Source organism: Strongylocentrotus purpuratus, unplaced genomic scaffold (genome assembly GCF_000002235.5).
Source record: "Strongylocentrotus purpuratus isolate Spur 01 unplaced genomic scaffold, Spur_5.0 spur5_scaffold_5, whole genome shotgun sequence".
Classification (NCBI taxonomy): domain Eukaryota; kingdom Metazoa; phylum Echinodermata; class Echinoidea; order Camarodonta; family Strongylocentrotidae; genus Strongylocentrotus; species Strongylocentrotus purpuratus.
This window is the reverse complement of record NW_022145611.1, coordinates 3,991,888-4,011,012: the sequence shown is the minus strand read 5'-3', so window position 1 is coordinate 4,011,012 and position 19,125 is coordinate 3,991,888. Positions and strand designations below refer to the sequence as shown.

At 39.5% G+C, this 19,125-nt stretch overlaps 2 protein-coding genes across 2 annotated transcripts; both read left to right on the top strand.

Moving 5' to 3' along the window:
* The first annotated feature begins 1,070 nt into the window (after positions 1 to 1,070).
* LOC754849 (triokinase/FMN cyclase) lies at positions 1,071 to 3,476 on the top strand. The gene is made up of 3 exons (XM_030999722.1): positions 1,071 to 1,142; positions 2,214 to 2,303; positions 3,162 to 3,476. Exons 1-3 carry the CDS (start codon positions 1,092 to 1,094, stop codon positions 3,315 to 3,317), a joined length of 297 nt encoding a protein of 98 aa, XP_030855582.1. The 5' UTR covers positions 1,071 to 1,091; the 3' UTR covers positions 3,318 to 3,476.
* Positions 3,477 to 9,196: 5,720 nt separating this feature from the next.
* On the top strand, positions 9,197 to 13,001 carry LOC115929744. Its single transcript, XM_030999687.1, has 5 exons — positions 9,197 to 9,550; positions 10,079 to 10,200; positions 10,767 to 11,037; positions 11,820 to 12,064; positions 12,456 to 13,001. The coding sequence occupies exons 1-3, from the start codon at positions 9,429 to 9,431 to the stop codon at positions 11,024 to 11,026; spliced, it is 504 nt and encodes a 167-aa protein (XP_030855547.1). The 5' UTR covers positions 9,197 to 9,428; the 3' UTR covers positions 11,027 to 11,037; positions 11,820 to 12,064; positions 12,456 to 13,001.
* Positions 13,002 to 19,125: the final 6,124 nt, after the last annotated feature.

The window sequence follows — 19,125 nt, the reverse complement described above, 5'->3', positions numbered from 1 at the left end:
TCATGCATATTCATTATTACTTTACACGTGTGACAGAAAAATACATTTATCATGATTTGTTAAGCAAATTAAGACAATGCACATCATTTTTGTGATTTCTATTTTCCTTTTGCCATTATTAACCAATAGATTATTTTGTCTGATCATGTTACAATTACATTCACGTTTAAGCAATAGATATATTGATTACTAACCAAGAAACTATGATTACTAACCAAGAAACAATATACATATTTAGTATATATATGTGTACGAGCCTGTGTCACTTTAAATGTTACTCTTGAATACACTTCAAATGATCAATGTGATGAAGTTAATACAATTGAGAATAGAATATACCTAATTGGTAATATCGATATATATTGGTATTACCTAATTGGTAATATCGATATTGCCAATATTGATTATGAAGTATCAATCACTTAATTATCACTGGTTCTTCTACATGCATACTGTATTGCCACGTACTGGATATGAAAGAGTATGCGGCAGGTCTGCAGCAGGTCTATATGAGATATGAATATTCATGACGAAGAGTCTGCGGCAGGTCTGCAGCAAGTCTGCGGCAGACCTGCCGCAGACTCTTCATCATACTGAAAGAGTATGCGGCAAGTCTGCAGCAAGTCTGCGGCAGACCTGCCGCAGACTCTTCATCATACTGAAAGAGTATGCGGCAAGTCTGCGGCAGACCTGCCGCAGACTCTTCATCATACTGAAAGAGTATGCGGCAGGTCTGCAGCAAGTCTGCGGCAGACCTGCCGCAGACTCTTCATCATACTGAAAGAGTATGCGGCAAGTCTGCAGCAGACTCTTCATCATACTGAAAGAGTATGCGGCAAGTCTGCAGCAGACTCTTCATCATACTGAAAGAGTATGCGGCAGGTCTGCAGCAAGTCTGCGGCAGACCTGCCGCAGACTCTTCATCATACTGAAAGAGTATGCGGCAAGTCTGCGGCAAGTCTGCGGCAAAACTAATTTGCATGTGAAAAAGATGACTGTCTGCGGCAGGTCTGCGGCAGATCTGCGGCAAGTCTGCCGCAGGAGTATGCGGCAGGCTCATTTCTTTCCTATGGGAAGCCCTCAGGCAAGGCATGGACAGAATTATGAAGTATGGCAAAGCAGAGGTTGGGGACAGAACCATGGTATATGTCATAATAGATTTTATTTTATTTGATTTTATTTTATTTATTGGTTTCTGCATCTTTTTTTTTTTCATCAAACATTTTTTCATGAACATAATATGGTTTGATACAATATTTCAAGTGTATATAATTTTATACAGATAATATACAAAATTAAACAAATATATTGAATGCATGCATAATTAACATACATTAGATGCAAGTGGGCTACAGAATAAGCAATGTAGCTTGACGTGCCCACAGCCCTCAACTTAGATACAACAATAAAAATAAAAATAAAAAAGCAGAAGAGTGACTTGCAGAGAAGAAAAGGAAAGGGGAGAGAAGGAGCGTTGGTTTTCTGTTAATAAAATAAATCTAATACATCTGCTGATTGAATGCAGGTTCATTCATGGATGGATAAACGATGCTAGGTCATGGACGATTACACATCATTGGTTGTTTTGGATCAGTATATTCATATTTGAAAGTTTATCAGTAAAATATTTGTTAAATTTGTTATTATGTGGAAATTGTGCGCCCCTCAGCAATTTTGTTCATTGACTCTTGCACATGATTTTAAGAGGCATGCAAGAATCAAACTGTGATATTCATGCAACAGCATCAAGCATCTTTATCATCAACAGTGACTGATTTCGAATTATGTTTCAGAGAGGGAACCTGTGCATATAAGATGCATTAATTATTAATCAAAATCAATGTAGAAGATAAGCACAAGTTTGTTTTAGTTCAGTTGCATTTGAAATAATACAGATATAACTAAATGAAGACTAAGACAATAGGAAGATTATTACTGATTTACAGGAATATAATTTGATTTGATCTCATTTAAACATGTGGTTAAGTGCTTGTTATGAATATTTATGTATGATGTTATCCTTGATTCTATCTGAAGAAAGATTTATTTTAAAAAAGAAGAAAAAGACTAAGACGGAAGTAAGAGCCAGAGTAATATAGGGGTATGGCTAATTTGTAAGTTTTCACAGTAAAGGCATAAACTGTAGTCCTAGACAACCAAGATTCTGTAGTGTTTGTCCCTCTTAACAAATATTTTATGATTATTTTCATCAGCTGGATCCGCTTGACGCAGCATACAGGATACTGAAGGAAGGCCACACTAACAACTCGGACTCTATGAAGACCTTGGAAGATGCAGTCAATGTGAGTTCATCCAAGTGAAAAGAAATACCTTCTTATTCTCCTGATATGCATGTGCAGATGTACACATTTGGGGGATGTGGGTTTGAAGGGAGTGGAAGAATCATTGAAGGAGTGACATAATTAATGAAAAAAGAGATTAGACTATGAGATAGTTATGCATACTGGTAAAAGGATCTTAGGATATCAGTTTTAGATGACAGGATGATTGTATCATTCACTCTCATTTATATACATGAGAGTGTCGGAAGTAAATTCATTTTTGAGGTGAAGATATCATGTTTGTATTCCAATAGGATGATTGTCCCATGTGAAATGATTAAAATCCTTCACAACCATGAAACCAGAAAATAACTTTTTCTTTAGCATTTTGATCAAAGACAGAAGAGAGAGAGAGAGAGAGAGAGAAAGAAAAGATGGACACAGTTAAAGAGAAAGGGGAGCCAATAGAGGGGGTGGTATGGGTATAGAGCAAGATGGACACAGAGAAACAGAAAGAGGTATCCAATAGAGGGGTTGGTTCGGGTAAAGAGCAAGGTGGAAACAGATAATGAGAAATGGGGAACCAATAGAGGGGGTGGTATGGGTATAGAGCAAGATGGACACAGAGGAACAGAAAGGGGTATCCAATAGAGGGGTTGGTTCGGGTAAAGAGCAAGGTGGAAACAGATAATGAGAAATGGGGAACCAATAGAGGGGGTGGTATGGGTAAAAAGCACGATGGACACAATGAGAAATAAAAAGGGGGAACCAATAGAGGGAGTGAAAACCAATCCATTCAGATTTTTTTTTGGCCTTTATAGCTTTACTAGATCTTTACTTTTCAGATCTCAACCTATCATTTTTCTCTATCCTAAACAGGCTGCTGAGCAAAGTGCTGAAGCTACATCTATGATGGCCGCCAGAGCTGGCAGAGCAAGATACGTCAACCCAGACCAGTTAGGACGACCTGATCCTGGGGCAATGGCTGTTGCTATTTGGCTCCGAGCAGCACATAATGCATTGAGAGCTTTGTGATTAAGCTCCTTCTGTGATGTGGGTTTTTCAATAAAAGAGTCAGAAAGCAGATGGTAAAATGCTTTATTCCTTGCTCTAAAGATTCAAGGATGCCAGCTTTTTGCATGAATTTAGACCTTTTAGGGCATGATGAACGTTACAAGATGTCATAATTAGTAAGACAATCACCTTTTGTTGGAAAATTATTAGATATGACATTTTGTGAAAATTATCAAAAACAACAAAATGTGGTATATTTTTCGAAAAATGTGTATGGCAAATTCTACCGCCATACAGCATGATTTTCACTGAATAAGAACTGAATAAACATTATATTTTTCAAAAAGTATTTTGTAATGTCTACAACCATTTTAAGACCCTCTTCTCAAGTTGAACTGTAGTTGAAATTTGACCATGTTCTTTTTCACAGGAAGCAGACGATGTATATAAGTTAGATCAAGATATATTTTTTTAAATGAATGTACCTACATGTCAATGTTTTATTTCATGTGCCGAGAAATGTTAACCTTATAAATTCTTTAACAATGAAACGAGGACGTTCATCTTAGAAGGGGCAGCCTCAAAATTTCGGCCGGTGAGGGCGTAAATTTGTCTCATCAATCGGGATATTCGTGTGAGGACATGATTCTGAGATGCTCAAGAAAATCAATTGATAATCCAGCTTAATCGGCAATTAGAATATGATTCATGTTTTCTGAGTATGATAAACGGTTCGACGATTAATAAATTGTATAACATCCACAATTGGAGTAAAAAAGAATCATTAATTGTCCTTTATAAGAAAGAGTGTTGATTGCTGCGCCAGTACGGAGAGTGGTGGTGCATAGTGGCAGGCGCGGATCCAGGGGGGCCGAGCGGGCCTTGCCCCCCCCACCCCCCCTGCAAAAAAAAAGGAGAGAGAGAGAGAAGGAAAAGAAGGGAAAGGGAAAAAAAGAAGAGGAAGAAGAAAAGAAAAGAGGGAAGAAGGAGATCGGGGGAGGGGTGAAAGGACTTGCCTCCCAGGCTGTTGCCTCCCCCTCCCCCCCCCCCCCCCCCAATCAAAAAATAAAAGAGAAGGAAGGAAAGGGAAAGAAAAAGGAAAAGAGGAGATAAAGGGAAGGAATAAAGAGGAAGAAGAAAAGAAAAGAAGGGGGATATTAGTTGCAATTTTCCCGCCAACAAGTTGTATATCCCCCCCCCCCCCCCAATCCCCGCTAAAAAAAGAGAGAAGGAAGGAAAAGGAAAAGAGGAGAGCAAAAGGAGAACAAAAAAGAGGAAGAAGAAAAGAAAAGGGAGAAAAGAAGGGGATATCAGTTGCGGGTAGTCCCGCCAACAATGTGTGGAGCGGGGTGGGGCCAAAATGACCTTCCCCCCCTAGCAAATCTAAAAGAGAGAGAAGGAAGGGAAGGGAAAGGGAAAGAAGAGAGAGAGAGAGAAAAAAAGAGAATGAAGAAAGGTAAGGGATATCAGTTGCAATTTTCCCGCCAACAAGGTGTAGACCGGGGGGGGGGGGGTCCTTGGGGAAATACACTTTTAAGTAAATTTTACTTTTTTATGCGTTTGTTGGAAAATGACCAATTCCTAAATTTACAGCCAGGCAAGAAAATCCTTCTTGAGATGCCTAGATGTCAGGGCCCACGGAATGGCGGGGATCGGGATCCTCGAACCCCCCCCCCCCCCCTCCCCCCACACTTTTTTTGAAAAAGCATATTAAAGAGAAATAGAAAGAAAGAGAGCAAGAAAGAAAAAATAGTTAACTGCAGTGTCACATTATAATGAGGTATCAAAATATGCTCATCTGACCATGATTAAATGCCTAAAACCCCCAAGGCTCTGCCCCCTGGATTCCACCTAGGGCCCCAAGGCGGGCCCTTAGATGCTCATCTGACGGTAATTTAATGCCTAAAACCCCTGATTTCTGGGGGCTCTGCCCCCTGGACCCCACGCCAAACAGTGTCCTGCCAGTGTCACAAAATAAGAAGGTATCAAAATAAGGCTGATCTGACCGTAATTGCATGCCTAAAACCACTGAACTTCCGGGGCTCTGCCCCCTGGACCCCGCCTAGGGCCCCAAGGCGGACCCCTGAATGATAATCTGACCGTAAATTTTTGCCTTAAATCCCTGAGCTTCTGGGGCGGACAAGGTATCAACATATGTTCATTTGACCGCAGGCACGTATCCAGGGGGCGGTGGGGTGGTCCCCCCCTAAAACGCCGGCCAAAAAAAGAGAGGAGAGAAATGGAAGAGGACGTAGGGAGAAAAGCGAGTAGATAAAGAACATTTTTGAAATTCAGACAAGGATTAAGAGTCGAGAATGGTACAACGAATCGTCTTCTTTCTCTAATAATTTAACAAAACGTCACAGCTTCCGCGCTTCGCACAGGAGGGGGGATGGAACTACATTCGACAAGGATTAAGAGTCAAGGATGGAAATACGAATCGTCTTCTATCTCTAATGAATTAATGAAACGTTAAAGCTTCCGCGCTTCGCGCAGGAGAGGGAAAGAGGAACTGAATTCAGACAAGGATAATTTTCGAGAACGGTACAACGAATCGTCTTCTTTCTATAATAATTTAATGAAACGTCGAAGCTTCCGCGCTTCTCGCGGGAGGGGGGGGGGGGACTGAATTTAGACAAGGATTAAGAGTTGAGAACGGTACAACGATTCGTCTTCTTTCTCTAATGATTTAATGAAACGTAAAAGGGGAAAACTCGCCCCCTCCCAATTATGTCACTGCTGGTCACCATTACTTACCAATATTTGGCTCAAATAATTTTAAATTTGGGCCCCCCTAAGAAATCCTGGATCCGCGTCTGCCTGTTGATTGGGGTAGGTGCCTGAGGTGGAGGCATTTCAGTCTCTCATCTTTTCCCTCTAGCTTCTTTTGAACCCTTATGTTAGTCTTGCTCAGTTTTTTTCTGTCCCTGTGGTTCACACTCGACCGGGGGGTGTACCTCTTGCCCCGCCACTAGCTATGCCACTGCTTACATAATTTAATGATGTAAATTAATAACATACGTTTATCAGTTATAAAAGAATTAATGATATCAGGTCAAAAACAAAGCAAACCATTATGATTGGAGAAAAAGGGCTTATTTTGAACGACGGGAGAAAAACCGTATTAGATAATTGTATTTTATTGCAGCTTTCATGAACTTGGCAGCATCAGAACTGAATACACACAGTCGCTGATTCAGGATTTCTTAGGTGGGGGTGGGGGTGGGGTGGGGGGTGGTAATGAGCACTATTTTGTTTTGCTCCCCATGCAGGGGGGGGGAGTAGTGAGCACTATTTTTTTTGGGGGGGGGGTGGGGGGCACGTGCCCCCTGTGCCCCCTAGATCCGCCACTGACACAAGTTAAAAGTATATACATTTACATTGTAAAAATCACAGAACATTTAGTTGGATATTATTTAAACGTGTCATGTTAATTGTAGGCCTATTCTTAATCATATCTCAATGTTGCACCAGCATAAAGTCACATAAATTCAGTCAAAGGGTATACTATAGTAGTATAGTTAACTCTTGGAATTATCATTTTTTTTAATTTTTTAAACTCTAAACTCTAAAAGAGGGAGTTTTTTTTCTCTCTCTGTCTTTGGACTCCTAATTTTTTTTTTAAGAGGGTCAAAATAACTTGAGTACTATAGATAGGTACAGGCGTGTACGCAGGAGGTGGGGGATTGGGGGTCGAACCCCCACTAACATTTTTGATGTGTGTGATTTTTAATTAAAAAAAGAAGAAAAAAACCCTTTTTTTGTGTGCAAAAGGGTGACCCCAAAAAAGTGACCTTACCCCCCAGCCATCGAAATATAGGTCGGCCAAATTTTTTAATTTCCGGGAAAGAAAATGTGCTTGCAGTGGCGGCCGGATCCAGGGGGAGGGGGTGCCGGTGGGCCTGTGGTCCCCCCGGAAAAAAATGTGTAAAGACACGTTAATTTTACCTTTTTATGGAGATGGGCCCCCTCCCTGGCGTTCAAGGGGGGGGGGGGGATGCAACTTTCCAAATTTTCAAGGGCCCCCCCCAAAAAAAAAAATATAGTATATCCCTACGATCCCCTCCCCCCCCCCTCCCCCCACCCCACTGAGCGAATTCTCGGCCAGTGCGATTTTTAAATTTTCGCCACTAAATACAATTAAAAAATATGAAATTTAAAATTTAAAAAGAGACGTTAAATGAAAAACAAAATAAGATGGACAAAATAATTAAATTGAATAGAACACATTCTTTTATAAAAAAAAAGGTTTAAAATTAAGTTTAAAAAAGGATGTGTGTTTCCTTCAAAGTCGAGACGAGTTACACGGGAAAACACTGAAACCATTATAATCCTTTAGCATTAGTGATCATAAAATTCTTGGTAAAGTTTTCCAGTCCCTTAAAAGAAACAACTGAAATCTCATCTTCTCCCATTTGCAATTACTTTTATTTAATCCTATTTTCTTATACATTATACCGGTAAAGCAAATCCCCTTCTGTTTCTCTATTTGTAGTGGATTATTCTCAATCCTATCTTTTAAAGGGGTGCATTTTCCTGACATGTTACCAATTCGAAGAAGAAACACAAAATCACATATGAAGAAATAAATCACCTTTATGTGGCTGGGGTAAAAAAAAAAATTAAATTTAGGGGTCGAACCCCCACTAACATTTTTGATGTGTGTGATTTTTAATTAAAAAAAGAAGAAAAAAACCCTTTTTTTGTGTGCAAAAGGGTGACCCCAAAAAAGTGACCTTACCCCCCAGCCATCGAAATATAGGTCGGCCAAATTTTTTAATTTCGGGAAAGAAAATGTGCTTGCAGTGGCGGCCGGATCCAGGGGGGGGAGGGGGTGCCGGTGGGCCTGTGGTCCCCCCGGAAAAAAATGTGTAAAGACACGTTAATTTTTACCTTTTTATGGAGATGGGCCCCCTCCCTGGCGTTCAAGGGGGGGGGGATGCAACTTTCCAAATTTTCAAGGGCCCCCCCCCAAAAAAAAATATAGTATATCCCTACGATCCCCTCCCCCCCCCCCTCCCCCCACCCCACTGAGCGAATTCTCGGCCAGTGCGATTTTTAAATTTTCGCCACTAAATATTTTCTCACGAATTGGGCCCCCTCCCCTTCCCTGCCGCCGGCTGGATCCGCCCCTGCCTGGTAGCACGGTATGCTCAATAGCACATCAATTAAGCGGACACTTTTTTTTTTTTTTTTTGAGTCCCCCAAAAAAATCGCAACGACTCAACCAGCCGAAAAGGTCGCTCAGTGGGGGGGGGGGGGGGGGGGGGGGGGGGGGGGGGGGGTAGTGAGCACATTTTTTTTTTTTTTGGTCCTCGAAAATTTTAAAATTTGCACCCCCCCCCCCCCTTGAGCGCCAGGGGGGGGGGGCCCAACCCCCCAAAAAGGTAAAAATCGCGTGATTTTACATGATTTTTTTCTCTCCTGGATCCGCCACTGATGTAACACTACATGACACAACGCACTTTTATTGGAAATAAAAGTTGTCTTGTTGAAAGTTCAAGCTAGAATGATATTACACACTAATTCATGCCACGCCCTGGTCTCCGTAGCAGAATTAGCTCGCACACCTGTACGAGCTGCCTATGCAAATATACATTCCATCGGGGCACAGCCCCCCCCCCCCCCCCCCCCCCCGCCCAACATAAGTATGCATTCATTAACGATACAAACAACATTTGTCTGCTATACAATCGTACCGCAGACAAATAATAGTTCATCCTAACATCGTTTATCACATAATATCACCCATAGCAACCATCACATACAGATGTCACTCTGAAGCTAGAATGACTTCCCTCTACACACCACACCCTTATCTCGCATCCTCTCTTTTCATATTCAAATGAAACACCTTCAACGCAATAATTCCGTCACGCATGCCAGAGAACAATTAGTGTTCACCACTTATTGGCCGTATAAACAAATCACGTGATGTATTTCAATTGAACATGCAAATAGAGACCGCTCGCGCGAATCGGTTTTAGGTTTCGAGTAAGATGGGAAGCAAGAAATTTACCATTCTCTGCTAGATTCTGTCCTAGACAAGTCGTTTTGAGATATTTACTTAGCTTTTGCTTCGTTCGCTTCGCTTAGCTTGCTTTGAACCACTGTTATTTCACTTGTGTAATAATGGTCTTTTACGGCAACAAGTTCAGCGGGAACTGTGTGATGAATACCCTGGAGGGTACTCGTTGTAGGAGGAAGGCACCCCTGCCTGTTGATGAACCGGAGGAGTGCTGGCAACACCGACAGTATGTATATAGTTATTTTCTAAATTAAAAATGAATTTACCAACTCGGTAGTCAGCTCTCATGGAGAATTCGACACCGTTCGGGTGTTTACCCAACAACAGGTGTTGTCAATCACCCGGGTTAGCCTTGAGTTTTATGACCATTAGACCTTATGTAATGCTTTGGTTTCCCCGTTACCCGAAAACTCTCGAGTATTATCCGAGAAATCAGAGGGGGGGGGGGGGGATTCTTGACTGGCCAACGGGTTTGCTGTGTGCAGATTTGTACCCCCATTAATGGTATTTCCACCAAGTCTGGTGTCAGCGAATTATGGCCTTCTGCGCATGGAAACTGCTGATACAGTCCCTTTAATACACGCAGGATATTGACCCTTCAGTGAGTTGAAAGTTATCATTCATTGTAATTACCCTATCGAATGTCTTACCAAAATTGCAACATCTGCACTTTTGTCTTATATATTCGCATTCTATTATTTGCAATCTAGTAGTAATAGACTATATGTCCTGTTTTATGTTTCCTTTATTACAGACAGCCAGCCGAGGTCCAGTGCTCTGCACATATTGGGCTTCATGGGAATGGCAGACGTTGCAGCCGGCGTGGACGTCACTCGCTAGACGAAAACGCTGTTGAACTCTACTGCACGCAACACGGTATGCATTTATTCAAAGTAAATCTCTCACATGTAACTTAGATCTACATTTTAAAAAGGCGTCTTGTGGACCATAGACTATAGATCTACATGTATTTGCCCAGACCATTAGCGGATCCAGAATTTTCCAGGGATCGAGGGCAGCATATTGCCATTGGTAAAAATATTAAAAATGGAAGAGTAAATATTGATTCATGTACATATGTATATTGATTCAAAATATTTTGAAACTAATTACACTGCCCCCCTCCGCCTCCCCCTCCACTCAGTGTTATTTAGGGTAGGCAGCATATATGCATGGCCTCCCTTTGAAAGCACCCCCTATCTCCGGTGTGTAAAGTCAATACTGGCCAGATTTTTGTGTATGTACGGGCCTTACTTTGTTGCGTGAAAAGTAGCCTACCCCTTTACCCTGTAATATGGGATCATTGAATGTGTACGTTGGTGCATTGACAGGGGGTATATTCAAGAATAAATGGAGAATCGTGTATTTGAATGTGATCTGTGAAATGCCATGCATGTACTAAGTAGCATGTCCTCATTTATGTTTTCGTTTGGTTTATACAGTCAACAAGTTGCATCGCGAGAACGGTCGTGCGGAGGTCGTTCCTGCTCATCGCCAACAGCAGGATGAACAGCGTAGGAGGGCGGAGGAGCGTGAGCAACTCCACCCGAGACGAAGGTCACCGCGTCTGGTAGAGCGAGAGATCGCAGCTGCCGCCGCTGTTCAACTCGCCGCGGAGAGAGAGCAACGTCGTGCCGCCAATCGGGCAAACCAGAACCTGCGGAGGTCGGCCCGGATTGCCGCGAGGCGAGGCAATGTGTGATTGTAGCCTGGGTAAGTAAATTTTTTTATATGCTTTCCTAATTTTAAGTATTTTAACAATTCCTACCCCCACAACAAAAAATAACTAAACAGATGAGCATGCAATGTATTCAATGTACCAAACACAATTTTTTTAATTGAAGACTTGACAATGAGCCAAAACTTTACAACATAGCAGCAACTTTTAATGATCAGTTGGATCAAAATGAACTGAGATGCATCCAAGGTTTCCAAATAGTATGATTGTTATTTGTCACAATGATATAGGGGTTTTTCAAAATTCATTTATCTGAAAACATAATCTGTTTTATTTATTTTAAAAAAAGTTTGAAACAGAAACATCTTGCTCATAATGAAATTAAAGGGGAAGCCCACCATGATATTAAGTGTATTTTTTAGAATCAGAACATGAGAGAAACAGTCAGTGAAAGTTTGGGCATAAACCGATTAAAAATAAGAAAGTTATGAATTTTTAAAGGTGCAATCAATTAATGTTTCAATCAAATATTTACCCTAAGTATTATCATTTCAAGTGTTAAGCAACCCCTGTATGAAACGTATCTATTCCGTCATCAATATCCAAGAAAATGAAAATTCATGAAATTGTCTGTAGCCTACAGAGCAAATAGGAGATGAGCTTGCATGATGTCACATTTTTTTCACTGACAGCTTTAAAATTCATAACTTTCATATTTTTATTGTTATGCTTTTATTACAGTCAACTTAATTTAAGTGTGGACTTCCCCCTTAGTATAAATGATTTTTTAAACTCACTTCATTCTCCTTTCCTACAGACTGATTCGCAGAAGCAGCAGGGGGGAGACCGAGGGGGGATACTGGGTCGAACACTGCTGAGGTTCTCGGGACGTAAACGCCTTGCTATAGGAGTAGTAGGGAGGAAGCCGAGACGGGTAGTGCATGGTCACTCAAAACCAGACCCGCTGTACTATCGTAGTCAAGAAAGACTGGGTGTGGTCAGTCGAGGTAGACGCCGGAGGCCATTCCCTTTCTTTGACCGCCTGTAAATTATTCCAAGAAGGTATGTCTACTGTTCATTATTTTGGCTTCATATGTTTGAAATAGTATTAATTCTTTATAGCATTATAGCATTACCTGGCAAAACATGGGGAGTCTTCATCTTTGCTTTTGTTTGCACATGTCCTCATCATTTTGGAGTGTATACCATTTATATGTATCCTCTATGTGGAAAATGTTTATATAATGTAAAATGTAGGGCTGAAAGGTGAAAAACGTCTTTATATTTTGTCTACATACTCAGAAATAAATCTATTTTGAAATTAATGTATAAACTTGGTATAATCTTTACCTAACAAAATTGTTTAATTTGTGTTTATTTTTACGATTTTATCTGCCCATCATATCCTTTGAGATGCCTAATACAACATTTGTTTAACCTCTTTATTCCACAGATCAGGCCTCACCGTGGGACGCGCACACACGTCGTAAGTATGCAGGTATTTCAATGTCTACCTTGTGATAATATATTCCTACTCACCAGATCAGTTTACCCAATACCTCCTAATAGAAGTCATGTATACTTTTGAGGTTTGACATGTAGGTTATTACATTGAGAATTTGTGAATATTTGGCTGAAAATCTTTTTTAATATACGTTATATTGTTATAAGGGTTCAGAAGTTGTCTCTTTTTTGTAAGTTTAGTTATTGGTTTTGCAATCATCCATCTCATAAAAGTAGTTGTACTGATATTTCAATGTGTATTATTTATTGTTATAAAATTTAGTGTTGAGTTTATAAAGGTTAAGCTTAAATTATTAATATGACCTACTCGGTGATTAATGAGCAATGTGTAATTTAAAATGTGTTCAATTGACCGAATGACAGAATGTTCTTTCATGTGGAATGCACGAAAGAATAAGAAAAAAAGATGCCAACAATTAATAATGAACTTACAAAAATGGTTGCAAACTAATGATAAAATACAATTAAAAAATATGAAATTTAAAATTTGAAAAGAGACGTTAAATGAAAACAAAATAAGATGGACAAAATAATTAAATTGAATAGAACACATTCTTTTTATAAAAAAAAGGTTTAAAATTAAGTTTAAAAAAGGATGTGTGTTCCCTTCAAAGTCGAGACGAGTTACACGGGAAAACACTAAAACCATTATAATCCTTTAGCATTAGTGATCATAAAATTCTTGGTAAAGATTTCCAGTCCCTTAAAAGAAACAACTGAAATCTCATCTTCTCCCATTTGCAATTACTTTTATTTAATCCTATTTTCTTATACATTATATACATGTTATGCATATGTAGGTTCTACTCATATACCGGTAAAGCAAATCCCCTTCTGTTTCTCTATTTGTAGTGGATTATTCTCAATCCTATCTTTTAAAGGGGTGCATTTTCCTGACATGTTACCAATTCGAAGAAGAAACACAAAATCACATATGAAGAAATAAATCACCTTTATGTGGCTGGGGTAAAAAACAAAATTAAATTTAGTTTATTATTCATATTTACTAGAGGACATATTAAGCATTATATCAGACAAAAAATACATCGTGTTCACTATTTTCAGGTATACAGCACCTGTAAATCCCATGTGTGTTTTCTAATAGGATTTGTTAGACTCTCTGTGAAATGAATAGTTTTTTTCCTTCTCTTATCTTTCCAGTTTGTATCTTAATCATATATAATTGCTTTTATTGTGGGATGTTTTGATTTTTCTTATGGTAGGATAGGACTCCTTTAAAATATAATAAAGATGTAATATATAGCTTTTTCTACTTTTCTTCTCAAGTCTCCACTAATATAAATTAATGTTTTAATACAGTAGGCTCTACTTCAAATGTGTAATACCTAATCATTCTCAGTATTGTTTAGCAGCTGTTTATCTTGTCCAATGTTCTCTCTGGTTTACCCTTCTCTCCATTGCAGCAGGGATGTTTCTCGATATTGTAGAATTCTCTTGATAGCTCTTTACATCTTCTAAGAGTATTGAATCTTTCTTTCAATAGGAGAATATCGTATGTCATTCACAATTCAAGGCTTTCGGTAACACTATGTGGTTTGTACACCAAGAATTAGGTCATATGGAAGTAAAAAAGGGAAGGAAAGAAAGGGTGGTCAAGATTGAGAAGGTTGTGAGGAGATCGCAAAGGGTGTAGTTTTGAAAAGAAAATTGTATCTTTCCTCTTTCTATATCATTTTTATCTTTCTATTTGTTTGTATTTTTGTTAATGTCTTCGTCTTTTTTTTTCTTTTTCTGTATTTGTCAAAGGTCAGAGCTCATTATTATGTGGGGAAAAAGCTAATAAGAAAATTTGGTTTCTGTTCAATAATCTTAGTAATTTTTCGACGATTTGAATGAAACTTGATATGAAGGTACATGGTATCAAAATATGGCATAATTTCAACTTTGGAGTATGTAGGTCATAGGTCATAGCTCTTTAAATATGCCAAATACCTATTTATATATGCGAAAATGTGGTTTTCATTCAATAATGTAAGTAATGTTGTTGAGTATGTACGTCAAAGGTCAAAGGTGGCAGCTCATAAATATTAAAAACTTGCTAAATATAGGCCATTTTTACCCGGCGAAGGGACGCTTTGCATGGACTTGCTTTTTTTTCTGTCTCTCACTTCTATGTCCTTTTAGAACATTATCATTTATACTCTTTCTTCTTCTCATACTTTATCATCTTCTCTTCATTATCTTTCCCATCCATTGTACCCATCCATAATACCCATATTTACCACAATAAATCAATGTATCTACCTATCATTTGCTAGTTTATCCAAACTACGCCACAACTCTAAAAACATCACAATCGCGTATGCCCCACCCCCATAATTCGCCTTCCCAGGGTTCATGTGCGCAACGCACGCCCGCCATTCATCCTCTTTCTATTCTCGCCTACCGGCAGAGACATCGTTACAGCTGAGTCACATTTAAATTCAAAGATTTTGTCCTTTTTTCGATAGGCTTAGCTCTTTTTACGCATTGAATTCCGTCCTCTTTTTTTATTGCTATTAATTTGGTGGTACAGGTTCCCAAGTCACATATTTATTTTTGTATATTTGTATATATTTTTTTTTTATATAAAAGTACTGTTTATCAGATTAATTTGTTATTGTATAAGAGTCATATTTTATTTTAGCTTCCTTGTTCTCTCTCTCTCTTTGTTGCTTTTTGCGATTATTACCGGCTGTATATCAGCTGTTTCCCTTTCTCTCCCTTTCTTCCCATCTCTCACCATGTCTCACACTTTCTTGCTCACTATTTATGATTATGACTTATCAAATCTAGATTTGCTTTTTTGAATAGGATAAATACCATTCATAGCAAAAATCTTTTTTGCCTCCCACTCTATCTCTCTATCTCCTGAGCGCCTTCTCCCATGGGGTACTATGTCACATTAATTATGGATAGCATATAATTATAGGTCCTCTGAATTGGTCTGGCCAATTTTGAGTACTTCTTGTCTCACAATTGCTACTGTAATGCCGTAGACACTACAGCCAGCGACGTGCAGGGTGATGGATAGTTGTAGATGCCTTGAGAGTTATGGGAGATCAAGTTGGATTATACATGGCTAGCTGTAACTAGTAAGTAGGTTATAACCTGTCTTACTAGAGCACCTGTGAGTGATGTTCTAGCTGGTCTTGTACCTTAAATTGCTGGAGAACGGTGCAGCAAGATCAGGCATTTTTTTTTCCCGGTAGGGCTAGTTCGTAGTTTAAGGTGCTTGCTATGTGTCATCATGCCATTCTCTTCATGCTCGTGACAGCTCAACTGAACCGTCACCCAATTAACATAGGGTGTGTAGCCATCCTATAGATCTATAACATATAGAACTTACGGGCGGATGAGCTTACATGGAGCCAACGGCCAGTTACCATGGAAGAGTTTGTTACCTCACCATGTACATGTATATTACCATTGTCTGCAACATCATGAATAAGTACAGACAGAGAGAAAAGCGAGATGCAAGCCTGACTGGTCCCCAAACAATTAGTCCTGCTGTAAATAGCCTTCGGGAAGAGTTGCTGCCTTTTGCAAATAAGGTAAATTATAATGACCAACCTAGTTCAAAGCCTTCGGAAAGATTAGGTTGTGATGCTCTGTCCCTGAAAACAAGACATGGAATGTTAGGACGTTGTATAAGGCAGGGAAATTAGATAACCGCATTCAGGCGGCTAATAGGATGAAACTAGATATTATAGGTATTGCAGAAACTAGGTGGACTAATAATGGATGCATGAAGAGAGATGATTATACCTTCATATACTCTGGGGGAGAAAAACACCAACATGGTGTTGGAATGTTAATCAAGAAAAATCTTGAAACACATTCTAGGTTTAATACTGGACATTAAATGAGAGAATGACGTTAATGAAGCTGAAAGCTAAACCGTTTAACCAAGCATTAATTCAAGTGTATGCCCCAACTAGTGATTACAGTGATGAACAAGTAGAAAAATATTACGATCAAATAGATGAAATGCTAAAGCACTGTAAATCAACAGAAGTTGTTATCGTGATAGGTGATTGGAATGATAAAGACGGGGAAGGTAAGGATGGAAAGATTGTTGGACAATATGGACTAGGCCATCGTAATGAACAGGGTGATCGACTTGTTCAGTTCTGTAAGGAACATGATCTAGTGATAACCAACACCTTTTACCAACAACATAAAAGAAGAACCTACACCTGGAAAAGCCTAGGAGATGCAAATAGAAATCAGATCGACTACATTTTAATAACGAACAGGTTCAAGAATTTAATCAAGCAGGTTAAAACATGCCCAGGGGCTGACATAGATTCTGATCACAACCCGGTGATTGCAGAAGTTGAAATAAAGCTAAGAATACACTCCCCAGAACAAAAAGAAACCCTCTTCTGGATGTTAAAGCTCTAAATAAAACAGTCGATATCAGAAAAATACCTTATGGAAGTTAGAAATAGGTATAATTGCCTAGTCACAGAAGAAATAGAATAAACAAATAATGAAGTAAATGACATTGAGAAACTAGAAGTGGAATGGAAATGCTTGAAAAAGATCCCCTGGGTCATACATTTTGAAAAATTGACATTTTAGTACTGTTGTGTGTTATAATAAGCTGAATAGTTGTCCGCCACTACATCACAGCAACATTACCGATCAGGCAATTTGAACTTGATTACAGCTTTCAAAAATTCATAACCTTATTGTTTGTTCGATTTCGTTCAAACTTTCACCAATCTGCTCCCTTAATTTAAGAGTAATTTTCCTTAGTTAGAAAAATCGTAATTTGCTTGTGTGGAAAATATTTATGACATTAACAGTCATGGATTGCATAACTATGCAACCAGTGTAACCTTACTAAGCATCAACTTCTTTGTCTCGTTCAATAATTCTCTTGGCAGTCAGAAGATGTTTGCATTGGATATTATTTCACCATTGTAAAATAAGGCACTAGATATTCAACTACGCAGTCATCACTCTTTGGCATCAAAAGTGTTTTTAAAGTGAATGTTGTGTATATATCCACATTTCTTCTTTCCTACATCCATTGAGCTGATTGATATCATATTGGATGAGGCACGTTTTTAATTCAAGAACTGAACTTTTTTTTGTATTTTTTGATATTCATGGTATTAGGTGTAGGTAATTACTGGCTGGGAGATGGTAACATGTGAATGATGAGCCTACATGGCACTGTCCCTTAAATTGTAGGTGAACAGACAAAGCAGTCATCAAAATAAAAGTCACAATTGTGCTTACCCCACCCCAAGGCCCTGCTATACCACCTGTCACATGGGCACTACGACCGCATGCAAACTTCCTCTCTTAAAGCAGTCCAAGATACAACCAGGGACATGTTGCCAACAAGGAGAGGGGACAGAGGGAGGGACATAGGTAGATACATGTACATAGATTAGTATAGTAAATAATAAAATCAGTTCTGATGTAACTAATTTACCACAATAAATTATATGTATCTACCTATTATTGCTTAGACCAACACAGATGAAAGCAGGGGGCATGTTCCAAACAAAAGTTGGCGGGGGACCAGGCCGTAGCAACACACTCCTCACTCGCAGGAATGTCCTAAAGATAACACGAAACTAAGGTGTTTGGTGAAAGCCAGAAGGCAGCCTTCATAATGACATGAAGCGCTACCCCATGGAAAAGAGCCCAGGAGGTACCAACACCCCTGGTATCATGTTTAAGATACAGTTGAATGATATTTAGGAATAACCGAAACCCCAGAGGGGAAAGGAGAAAGTGATCCACCTACCGACTCCTCTCACAGAGGAGTAGCAAGGGAAGTGGACGGTGGGAGTCTAGCCACCAACAATGGGCAAAGACCCTAAAAAGGCCAACAACAGCACAGAGCTTCTCAGAAGCCGAGCTTAGCAAGACGGGTCCCAAAACAAAAAGGGAACCTGAACACCAGAAAGTGCAACTGAGTCCAGTCAAGACACCCCTAGGGCAGGGGCACAGCTAGACCGAAAGCTTCAGTCTCTATAATCGTCGGTTGTTCCACTGAGACTACGTCTGGCTCCACTAGACCTCCGGTTATAGAGACTGAACGATCGCCTATGCCATCGTATGTTGAAGATATCACGGCTAGATTTTAGCCGTTAGGCCCCTCCCACAAACATGACAAACTTGCCACGGCCGTATTGTTATGCCCCCAAATCCCCCAAAATGTCATTTTACCTCGTGCATATCCAATTTTGAATTAGGCCTAGGCTATAATACATCGGTTCCACTTACTAACTTGATTGAAATAATCCGATTAATGGTCCCTTTTAAGGAAATTATGGGTCAAAATCGACATCCATGTTGAAAATCTTGCAAGCCGTATTAAACTCTCGCTGCCGTCAATCTTATCTCTTCTAGTCTACGCCGAAGGCAAAATGATTATGAAGGAAAAACTGTGATAACGCCATTACGAACGTGTAGATGGCGCACAGTTTTTCCTTCATAATCATTTTGCCTTTGGCGTAGACTAGAAGGGATGAGATTGACGGCAGCGAGAGTTTAACACGGCTTGCAAGATTTTCAACATGGATGTCGATTTTGACCCATAATTTCCTTAAAAGGGACCATTAAACGGATTA

Excerpts from the sequence above, each read along its gene's own strand:
- LOC754849 (XM_030999722.1), top strand. The coding sequence starts at position 1,092 with ATGGACAGAATTATGAAGTATGGCAAAGCAGAGGTTGGGGACAGAACC. Across the intron at positions 1,143-2,213 it reads AGGTTGGGGACAGAACCATG|CTGGATCCGCTTGACGCAGC; the intron begins GTATATGTCATA and ends TATTTTCATCAG. Across the intron at positions 2,304-3,161 it reads CCTTGGAAGATGCAGTCAAT|GCTGCTGAGCAAAGTGCTGA; the intron begins GTGAGTTCATCC and ends TATCCTAAACAG.
- LOC115929744 (XM_030999687.1), top strand. The coding sequence starts at position 9,429 with ATGGTCTTTTACGGCAACAAGTTCAGCGGGAACTGTGTGATGAATACC. Across the intron at positions 9,551-10,078 it reads GAGTGCTGGCAACACCGACA|ACAGCCAGCCGAGGTCCAGT; the intron begins GTATGTATATAG and ends CCTTTATTACAG. Across the intron at positions 10,201-10,766 it reads ACTCTACTGCACGCAACACG|TCAACAAGTTGCATCGCGAG; the intron begins GTATGCATTTAT and ends TGGTTTATACAG.